The sequence below is a fragment of the Apium graveolens genome, chromosome 4 (assembly GCF_009905375.1).
Source record: "Apium graveolens cultivar Ventura chromosome 4, ASM990537v1, whole genome shotgun sequence".
Taxonomy (NCBI): Eukaryota; Viridiplantae; Streptophyta; class Magnoliopsida; order Apiales; family Apiaceae; genus Apium; species Apium graveolens.
Genome location: NC_133650.1, coordinates 109,553,933 through 109,565,531, shown reverse-complemented (window position 1 = coordinate 109,565,531; position 11,599 = coordinate 109,553,933). Strand labels below are relative to the sequence as shown.

General features: G+C 35.4%; 1 protein-coding gene across 1 annotated transcript; it reads right to left on the bottom strand.

Moving 5' to 3' along the window:
• Positions 1-9,070: 9,070 nt before the first annotated feature.
• Positions 9,071-9,978, bottom strand: LOC141718847 (uncharacterized). Its single transcript, XM_074521225.1, has 2 exons — positions 9,280-9,978; positions 9,071-9,169 (listed from the first exon to the last, which is right to left on the bottom strand). Exons 1-2 carry the CDS (start codon positions 9,976-9,978, stop codon positions 9,071-9,073), a joined length of 798 nt encoding a protein of 265 aa, XP_074377326.1.
• Positions 9,979-11,599: the final 1,621 nt, after the last annotated feature.

The following is an 11,599-nucleotide window of genomic DNA, read 5'->3' as shown; positions in this document are numbered from 1 at the left end:
ATAATAGTGTATAACAATTCATCATATGCTCAATAAAACAATAACAGAAGGTCAATCACCAATATGAAATCTCTAATAAAAGTTCAAGTCTTTAATAAGTGAATGGAATTGGAAATCTGCACGGCGCTATGAGCAATGAGGGGTGGTCAGCCCACATCAAAGATCCGAACCACATAACAAGTGATTCACAATTATTGAGGATCCTCGGCACACATTGGCCATATAAAACCATCAGGCTCCCCGCTACTGAGGTTTTAAAATTATAACAGTGACTGGCACCTCAGTCTGATTAGAAAATACCATCCAATTCCTTTTAATCAATTTATTTCAATTCAAAGGGTTCTTGATCAAGGACAAGATAACAAATGTATGTATTGTCAAGGTTCAAGTGACAAGTTGTCTAAAATGAGGGAATGTTATTAAGATCAGGGTTCCCAAAAGAAATAATTCAAATTTATGAGGGGTTTAGGGTTCACATGATATATTAAGAGACTATTGTAGGGTATTCATGTGGGTATGAGATAATATGTGATGAAAATGGATCAATTCAAGTATGAAAGCGATTAACTAAAATCCAAGGTCTAATCATTCGGTGATGTCAGGGACTATTTAATTTTATTAAAACTGTAGTCATGCATTCCCAGGGTATTTAATCACAAGAAATAAAATTTTATAGGTAAGTTAAGAGTTCACTTTCCTGGACTACGCTTACTGAGTACTTGAATGGAATTGTCTATGGGCTCCTTTCCTGGCCTCCTACTTGAACCTATAACAAATAGTATTGTTAGTCCCTAACAATGCAACAAGAATTACAGAAGGGGGTTGAATGGAATTCTTGAACCCTTTAAAAAAATGTTCTATCTTAATAATATATAAGTGTTTGATTTGCAAAGTGCGGAATAAGAAGTTAGTAAAATCAAAACACAAGTAATTAAAAACACAAGTCTTTAAAAACTTTCTGGTGGATTTGAATGTATCCACCAGAGATATATATTATATCAAGAGAACTCTATGTAGAAAGATTAACTCACAACTGCTTACAAATATGAACAACTAAGTTTATAGAGAAATGCTAAGGATGCAGCTTACAATTGTTTCTCTGAGATAATGTTCTTAGTATAGTTCTTGTTGTTCTATTTGCTACTTCTTGGTTTATATATCACCAAGATTACAAAGTAATAAGACAAGATAATAAAAACAAAACCTATTAAGTCTAATACTATGCTACTTCATTACTCTATTCCAGCATCTTTGAATATCTTCATAATAGCATGTAAATGGCAATGCTTCTTTGTTCTCTAAAACCGAGTTGAATAGGCTTCCACATTCCTTTTGCATACACTCGACGCATGTGACTGTGTTGTCACTGTCAACGGATGTTTGAATTGATTATCCGTCAGGTACATGATCATTTGTTGGGTTGCCTTGTTGATCATCCGTCGAGTGGCATTGTTATTTATCCGTCAGGTAGCTATCTAGTACTTGACTTCATTTCATATATGTAGAATTACAAGACATCATCTATGTACAATTAATCAACCTATTCTGCATATCTAATTAAAATCAACATGACTTGAGTGCTACTACAGAATCTAAACAAGGTGTATGCAGAAATGTGCTACAGAGTCATTATTACACAAGCTACTCACTCAATGCATAATTGATCATCATCCGTCGGGACTATATTGAGTCATCCGTCGGGACTATATTCCTTATCCGTCGAGTGCTACATTTTTCACTAAGTAAAATTTACTAAGGTGTTTTGTTAATGAAATCATCAAGTTGACAACATATCCACAACAATCTCCCCCAATTTATGTCTACTGGAATTATAGCCATAAATTAAGAGAAACTTGATGATAACAAAATACCCTAAAAATACAACTTTAAAAGTAAGTAGATAAAACTGTAAAGTGCTTCAAATAACAAAATGCACAAAGATTAGCTCACAGCCATTTTCAAGATGCTCCTCTAGCCTGAGCAGATTTATCTAATTCCTTGAAGATCACTACTAGAAAAATGCCCTTAGACATCGGTTATAAACCGATGTCTTTTTTCTTTCAAAACCGATGTCTTCGCATGTGTAGAGAAGGGGGGTCTTTAACATCGGTTTTTAGCCGATGTTAAAGATGTACACAGACATCGGTTTTTTGAGCAAACTGATGTATAATTAGCCTTTTTTGAATAAAATGTTTAAACTAGATTGTCAAAAATGGTATTTAGGATGTTAAATACCATTTTAAACATATAACAGGGAAGTACTTTTAACTAATAGACATCAGATTCTTAAACAAATTGATGTCTTAGTCCTTATTTTACATCGGTTTATTTCATAAACCGATGTTAGACATGTATTATAACATCAGTTTTAGTTTAAGAAGCGATGTGAAACTTCTACTTTAAAATCGGTCTTATTTTGTTTTACTTTTATGTACCTGCATAAACCGATGTGTTTTAACATTATAGACATCATTTTCTTTCCAATAATTCGATTTAATTTGTTGGTTTAGACATCGTTTTTAGTTTGAGTAGGTGATGTGTTTTTAGTTGATTCACAACAGTTTTATAACAAGAACCGATGTTTGAGTTTTTATTTTTAAAAAACAAGCCTGTGCATTTGTGCATAAACCCAGAAAGGGCAAAAACAATATCAAATGAACATCCAACAAACACAACCAAATTATATACTAAATCAACATGTCTACAACCAAAATCCAACCGCATTCTCTGACAACCAACATTTAACCATTCCGACATCCAACAAACAACCAACATCCATATCTACAACCAAAAACCAATCCACCCATCCATATTCATCTCCATATTCCAGCTAAAATTTATACAACTTAATATTTACGTCTAAAATTTACCAATATAAGAGACCACTAAAGCTTGCAAAAGCATAGGGTTCCCTTACTAGTTTGCAAAAATCAAGTCATTAAAAACTTCATATCAACTCCTGGATATATTCTGCAGCCTCCATTCGCACCTCGTCAAGCTCGCCCATCGTATAAGACAAACGGGTCTTGGTCACCCACTAATTTTTAATAAACGTGACAAGGAATTAGCACATGAATTATGTAGAACTGTTTATTTTAACAGTTAACACGTGAATTAGATATACCTTGGTTCTAAATGTCATTTCTCTGTCGGAAATTATTTCTTTCATATAGCGCAGGACGACGTAGCCTCATTCATGACCACCAGGCTGTTTGGGCGATCCCTTTACAAAACAACAAAATCAAAGTCAGAAGCAAAGAAAGGGGGACTTCGCCAATGTGGAGAAACACTAAATAAATGCAAAACTTACAATAAGATTATTTGTTTTTGCAGGCTTATTCCCCCTTCCAGTTTCGGCATTAAAAGTTTTTATTGCGCTACATAATAGAATGACACAATGTCAAAAAAATACCTAAAAATAATCTACAAGCATATATATCAAAACCGAAACATGTTCACGTAGATTACCTTGAAAGTGCTTTTTCCAACTTAGAAAAATGATGCGGATGAGACAAAGGATTGCAGATATAGATGTCACCCTCCCATATTATGACTAAAATCCAATATTGACTATTTTTTAAAACAAATATAATAAAGTTAGAATGTGCGGAAAAAAATTACCTAAAAATTAATTATAACAAAGTAAAAATTTACTTCTCGTTATGTGGAAGGAAGAATACACGATCAACATTCCCTTCTTTCAACCGATTGACAATGTAAGATTCAAAACCTTTGTTGAGGGAAAATGTAACACCAGGATCGCAGAAGGCAAACAGATCTAAATCATCATTCTCAGTGACCACGGTATGCAAGTAGCTAAAAAAATGGGCTCATTAGCGTATGTATTTGTGCAGAATAAAAAGAATAAAAATAAAACTATGCTTACGCCATGTATGCCGCTATTGTAGATTTTCCGATCATGTCATACTCTAACAAGGAAATTATATTTTCATGCAAAATAAATATTTTTTTCTCTACTCCAAAGACCTCTGCATTGCACGGAATCGGCAAAGAGGCCCCAGTAGCTTTCATGAAAGTTTTCGCATGTTTGTATAACAAACTGAAGCAACACGACACGTTCTTATGTGTCTTTGCACTGTCAAATTCTTCTTGCAGGCATAGCAACTCACTTTTTGCTTTTGACAAAGGTATTTCCTTAACCTTTTTCTAAAATTAATTAATAAATCATTTATTAAATATAGAAACCCCTTTTTTGAACATAATGCGAGAAATTATTGGCGTCAACATACCATTTTAATTACAGTCGCGAAGATTACCATGACCCGAGGCCATGCTAAATGTGAGCCAACAGCTTGGCGGACCGTCTCTATTTCACCATGTACGGGTACGGGAACCAAGGCTTCTTCTTGGATTCTGCCGTCCACCAAAACACGAACACATCCAGCTGGCATAGGCACTCCATGTATTGATTTGTTCATATCTGAGTGTTCCAAAACCATGCCAAATGCAACCTTGTTCTCAATATTGTCCACAGCCAGCTCAAATTTTTTGCACCCTACATTTATAAAAGAAGACAGAAAATAAATAATTTATGCAAGCATGTGTTGTGTGCACTATCATATATTGATACTAGTACATGCTTCTTACCTTTGGGTCAGATGGATCTTTGTCAAAAGCAATACATTCGTCATCTTCATCCACCAACAATTCCTTCGCAACAGTTGGTTTTACACCTTCATCAAGGATTCCATGACATGATGCTGCTTTCTCAGATAAATTTGGAGAAAATTGAGCCTTTAGAGCTTCAATCCGTGCCGTGAATTCTTTCTTTAATCTATCCATCTCAGCATCCCTCTATCAATCACGGTCCATCAACTCAGCCTTTGTAATTCTTGTTCGTTTCACCTTAGGAAAATTGAAAAACAATGTTGGGGTGATGAACCCTCCTACGCCTCGAACCCGTCCTGAATGTTCAGGAGTTTCCAGGGCCATGCTCAACACATCTACAACACCCAATGGTTGAAATTCTCCAATTTCCTTCTTCTCCAGCAAGGCATCCTGTCAACAAAAAATAAGAAAAGAAAAAGTAAAATTACATGTTTCGAAGCTTGTAAAATCTACTAAAATATTTTACTTACAATTTTGGCATTTATTTCTTCCACTTCTTCGTCATATGTCTCATCTTTCTTCTTACGACCCTTTTGCCAAAAAATCGCCCTATCTTTCTTCTCCCCAGGTTGCAACCTCCCTGCTTTTATCTGTTTAAAATATAGAAATAATTAAAATCCATGAAAAACAAACAAAAAAGCAGAAAACATTGATAATCACTTACTTCCTCTTCTTGTAAACCAATATACCCTTTCCTTGACATGCGGTGTGGATATTTCTGCTTTTTCACTCGCTCGCTCTGATCCTTACGCAATGGCTGTAGCAAAATAACAGTTTTTACTTGCACCTCAAAATTAAATAAAAACAATATTTATAAAATTTTTATACCTCCCACTTCATCGAAGTCCTATCTGCAACAAATTTTTTCCAAGCATCCTTGCTCATATAGGAATATTTCTTTGGAGGTTTCCTGAGCTTTTTCTTCTGTCCAACAAACGGCATGACATAGTCGGAAGTCAACATAGTTTTGAATTGCCTCCACTTCACTCCTGCCGACTTTAGCACCAAAGCCTCACATTCGGGAGGAATTTTGAATGTACTCTGAAAATAATTAAAAACAGATTAAACAACAATTAAAAGCCTAAGAACATGTAAAATTAAAAGCCTAAGAACATATATAATTTTTACCTCAACATCAGACCATAAGATGGCTTTTAATTCCCGATCCACCTTAGGCCAACTTGCAATATCGATTGGAATCATAGTTCTAGCTAGCATCCCAATGTAGGACTGAAAGTTGTGTCTAGTATCTCTTTCAGGCTCTCCATACATATTGCATCTGACTTTAATTTTCTTTCCCTGAGCTTTCTTGATCACGACTTTGTACATTCTTGAAATACCTCGTGCAGATCCATACCTCTGTTTTGAAGTTTCAGTACTGGTTGCTGGTTGAGTTTCTGTTTCATTTGGTGTTCCTTTTGGTCCTTCAGACTGACCACTGGCAGCTATTCTAGATTCCCTACTTCTCTTCGGCTTTTTCTGCTTCTTAGCTGCTGGTACAGAGTCAGCTGCTTCTTTTGGTTCAGACTGATCAGATTGTTCTGCTGCTTTGATCAGTAGAGGCAACTCATTGGCTTCCTCGGCTGTTTTAGATTTACTACTTTTCTTGGACTTTTTCTGCTTCTTAGCTGCCATTTCAATCCTGCAATCTATAAAGTGTAACAAAATATTAGATATGCAGATATATATATATATAAATAATTAAATATGCAGATATACATCCAGACAGAACATGAATAATTAAATATGCAGATATAGAACATGAATAATTAAATATGTAGATAATTAAATATGCAGATAATTAAATATGCAGATAGAACATGAATAATTAAATAATCAACTGATATAAATATGTGCATTAAGCGAAACGTTTAAAGTAGAAGTGCATTCATATAAAATGGTAACATAGTACATTAAGTGAAACGTAATAACTCTAGAAAGAGAATACACATAACATAGTACATAGTTTTATAATATATAAATATATTGTTCAGTTTTTAACCCAAATTCCCTCAACATTTTCTCTAACCCTATGCTCCATATCATCAACAACATCACATGCCGGGATATTAGAGCAAAATGGTTGATGCTCCATTGTCATGTCTCCTAGGTCATCTTCATTGTAGATATCGTGATAGTCTCGAGTCGTGGATTTTAATACAATGTACCAGGTAGCATCAACCGGATCTTCGACATAAAACACTTGCTTCACTTGATCAACGGAAACATATTTATCCTTCTTCTGGACCTGTCGACTAAAGTCCACAAGCGTGAAGCCAAGATCATCCACTTTGATACCTCTGTCATTCGATGCCCATTTACACAAGAATAAAGGGGCTTTGAAATCGTGGTAGTCCAACTCCCATATTTCTAGAATGATGCCATAGAACGTCATATCACTCTCGATCAGATTTAAATCCCTAGCACTATAAACTTGAACCGTCTTAGCAACTAAACAAACACCGATGTTCTGAACAACCCTTGATTTATCACGATCTTTTGTGAAGTACCGAACTCCTTTAACTAGATATCCTTCGTAAGTCAAAACAGAATAAGATGGTTTGGCAGCCAACCATCTTATCATTTCTGAAACAGCGGCGCGGTTTTCCTTAGGTTCACTCCTAACCTGCACACATTGTCATTAACTACATATAAGCCACTTATTAATTATATTAAATAAAACTCACAATAAAAATTAGAATAAGAGAAACCAACTTTTCTTTCGAACCAATCATCAAACAGCCGATTATGTTCTCCCATGAGCCAATGAACACTCTTTTTCTTTCCTCGATGAATTTCTTCCAGATTCTCCTTATGCTTTCTGATAAAAAAACATCTATTATATTCACTCACAAGAATACTTACCGAAAAGATATGGTTTTACAAAAACGAAAACTGAACTTACATTATATAAGAAATACTTCAGAATTATTTAACTGGACAGTTAAATGTGCCTCATCTCCCTCTTTCTCTTTGACTTCCTTCATCTTCACAATGGATAATGGACCAGAAAGCCTGACTTGGTCTTTGGGAACACCAGCTATTTTGCAACTCTCTTTAAGAAACTCGGTGCAGAATTCTACCGATTCCTCACCAAGATAACTTTCGGCGATATAACCTTCCGGATGATAACGGTTTCTAACATAATTCTTCATCACTTTATTAAACCGTTCAAATGCATACATCCACCTATAGCACACTGGTCCATAAAAACGCAATTCCCAAACCAAGTGGACTATGAGATGTATCATAACATCAAAAAATGAGGCATGAAATTTTTTTTCAAGCTCACACAAGGTCAATATTACATATGACTGCAGTTTATCTAGTTTCAAAACATCGACTACTTTCCTGCACAAGGAGTTGAAAAAGAAACACAATCGTATTATTGTGACCCTAATATGTTTCGGAAGAACGGATCGAATTGCAACCGGGAGCAACTGTTGGAGGAGGATGTGGCATTCATGGGACTTCAGCCCATAAATCTTTAAATCAGCCATGGACACGCAGTTTTTAATGTTCTATGCATGTCCATACGGAAGTTTCATATTCAAGAATGAGGAAAACATTGTTCTTTTTTCAGCCTTTGATAAAGTAAAAGCAGAAGGAGGCAAGTAGGTTTTCTTTTCCCCTACTTGTGGAGCTAAATCAGCCGTAACACCCATGTCAAGCATATCACGATGAGATGCCTCGCTATCTTTTAACTTGTGCCACATATTTAACAGTGTCCCCATTAGATTATCATACACATTTTTCTCAATGTGCATAACATCGAGACAGTGACGAACGTGGTGAAACTTCCAATATTCTAACTCAAAAAAATAGACTTTTTCTTCCATGGACAATCAACCTTTTTGGACTTCTTTACTTCCTTGCCATAAGAAAAATTAATCTGTTCCTGTTGTGCTAACACTTCTTCACCAGAAAGGGGTGGACGTGGTCGCCGAAGCTCTAGTTCATTGTTAAAAGCCAACTTTTGTCTCCTATAGGGGTGATGGTCAGCCAAATAACGACGATGGCCTTGATAACACATTTTTTTACTATGACTTAAATATTTGGCAACGGTGTCGTCACCACATATGGGACAGGTCTTGTAACCCTTATTAACACAACCGGATAGATTTGCATATCTAGGAAAGTCATTTATGGTCCACATCAAAACCGCTTTTAAAGTAAAATAGGATTTACTATAAGCGTCATAGACATTTGGTTCACCTTCTACCCAAAGCTTCTTCAAATCATCGATCAACGACTCTAAGTATACGTCAATATCATTTCTTGGCTCGTGCGGACCAGGAATTAATATTGATAACATTATAAACTTCCTCTTCATGCATAACCATGGAGGAAGATTATAAGCTACCAATACTACCGGCCAGCAGCTATACCTATTGCTTAGGCCATTATTAAATGGGTTTATACCATCTGCTCCTAAAGTTAATCAAAGGTTTCTTGGATCATTAGCAAACGAAGGCCACCGATAATCAATATTCCTCCATGAAGCAGAGTCGGCCAGATGCCGCATCTGACCATCATTTGACTGTTATTTTGAATGCCAAATCAACTGTTCAGCGGTATCAGGAGATTTAAACATTCTTTTAAACCTAGGAATGATATAAAATACCATATAACCTTAGCTGGACTATTTACCCTAAGTTTACCATCTTTCGCAACCTTCCAGTGAGATAAACGACATTTTGGACACTCAGATGCATTAAGATTTATACCCCTGTAGAGTATATAATTGTTTGGACATGCATGAAATTTAATGTACTCGAGGCCCAAGTCAGATAAGGTTTTATTTGCCTCATACGCATTAACCGGTAACACATGATCTTGAGGAAGAAAAGAACCAACAGAAGTGAGAAGATCAGTGAAGGCTCTATCGCTAATACCAAACCTAGATTTCCAATTATGTAGCTTTAACATTGACTCTAACTTCGTACATTTACTGCCCTTATACAAAGGTTGTTCTGCATCAGCTACAAACCTATCGAAGTCATACGAATCATGATCGTCTGAATTATAAGCAGCTTCACAAACGTCAATAGTTTCGGATTGAGCATTTTGCTCCTTAGGTAGAAATGTAGTACCGGCAGATGACCTAACACTCTTAGAACTAGTTTCTCCATGCCAAATCCAATCAATATACCCCAAACTAAAACCTTTTTCATATAAATGACCCCGTATTACTTTTACGTTATATTTCCTAAAATTACCGCAACGCCCATAAGGACAAGGGATGTTCTTAGGATCCTTTGAGTTCTCTAATGCAAATATTAAGAAACTTTCAACACCTATCTCATATTCTAAAGAATCCCTGTCTTTGAAAATCCACGACTTGTCCATTTATTTTTAAGACAAACAGCAACCTAGCAACCTACCTGTTTGTCATTTCAAACATTAAGAAGTAACGCTTAGTTGTTTACTTATTTAGGATTAAACATAATTAAATATATAAATTAATTATGCATATAAATTAAACATACGAATGCTTGTAATATGAATGCTTGTAATACGAATACTTGTAACACGCATAATTAAACATATAAATTAATTATTACAACTACATATGTTTACACATATACAATTTCACACCTAAACTAAACAAGACATAAACTAAACAGGATCCATACACATGCATCTATTAAAATTAAACAAGAACATGCATTAAATTAACAAAACATAAACTTAACACATGAAACAAGAACATGCATTAAATACATAAAAAAAGAACATGCATTAAACACATGCATCTATTAAAGTAACAAAAAATACACATGCATGTGAAATCTTACCTAATCGAGCAAACCCCCTTCAAGTGTAACCAAACCCAGCTCCAGAGATCGACCTGTACAAACAAACTCGATTAAAATCAATACATAAAATTTGAAATTAAATTCGAAAAAAACTTACTTTTCACACACTAATCGAGTAGTCCACACCTCCTTCAAGGCTTTTCAGCACCTATCGACATCGATTTATGAATTAATCGAGTTTAATTCATATAAATTTAGGGGGTTTAGGTTAAAGAGACAGTGAGACATGAGAGAGAAAAGAGAAGAGAGAAGAGAGACAAGACAGTAAGAGAGAAGAGAGAATGAGAGAGAAAGAGAGAGAGAGAGGGAGAGAGAGAGAGAGAAGAGAGAGAGAATGAGAGAGCTGAGAGAGAGCAAAGAAGGGGGAAACGGTTTTGTTTAATGGGGTGAAACCGAAAATAAAAAAATTAGTTAAGGTGAAATTTTTTGGTGTATTAACGGGGGAAAGAAAGAAGCGGGCATATTTTATTTTTTTAAAAAAAATGATTATAGACATCGGTTGGTTTAGATACTGATGTCTAACAACACCTTTAACATCGGTTTGAAAGCAACCGATGTTAAAACTGCTTTTAACATCACTGACATTTCTAACCGATGTTAAAGGGGTGATGTCATAGGCACTATTTCTATTAGTGGATCTGGATCTCTTTTCAAGCTTTCTGTTGTTTTCTTCTATCTGATTTTGGAGCTATCTGTGGAATTCCAGTTCATCAGATTCTGAGAGATTTAGCTTTTCTTGCATTTCCAAAAGAGTCTCATTGCTAGAGATGCTCACTTGGTCTTCTAATCTAAAAAATCTTCCAACTCCTTTGTCATCCATGAACTCCATCAACCAGAAGGGCCTTAGATGCACTCTACTTCATGTGTAAAGAATAGTTAAAGTCTTTGGGAATGCATCTTTAGCTCTAATACTCTTTGTTCTTCAATCTTCTTTAGAACAAGTCTTCTTGCAGTTACATTGAATCCAAAGTTCTTCTTGAATGATGAATAAACCTTTATCAACACATATTGGCTTTCTTGAAGGATCCTTTGATGTGGCCATTGAACTCCTTTCCTCCCTTGTACTTGAAAACTAACCTTTCAGGTAGATTCCTGTAGGCATCAATCCCTCTAACTTCTTCCAGTTCATCTAGATAGAGGTTTAGATCAGA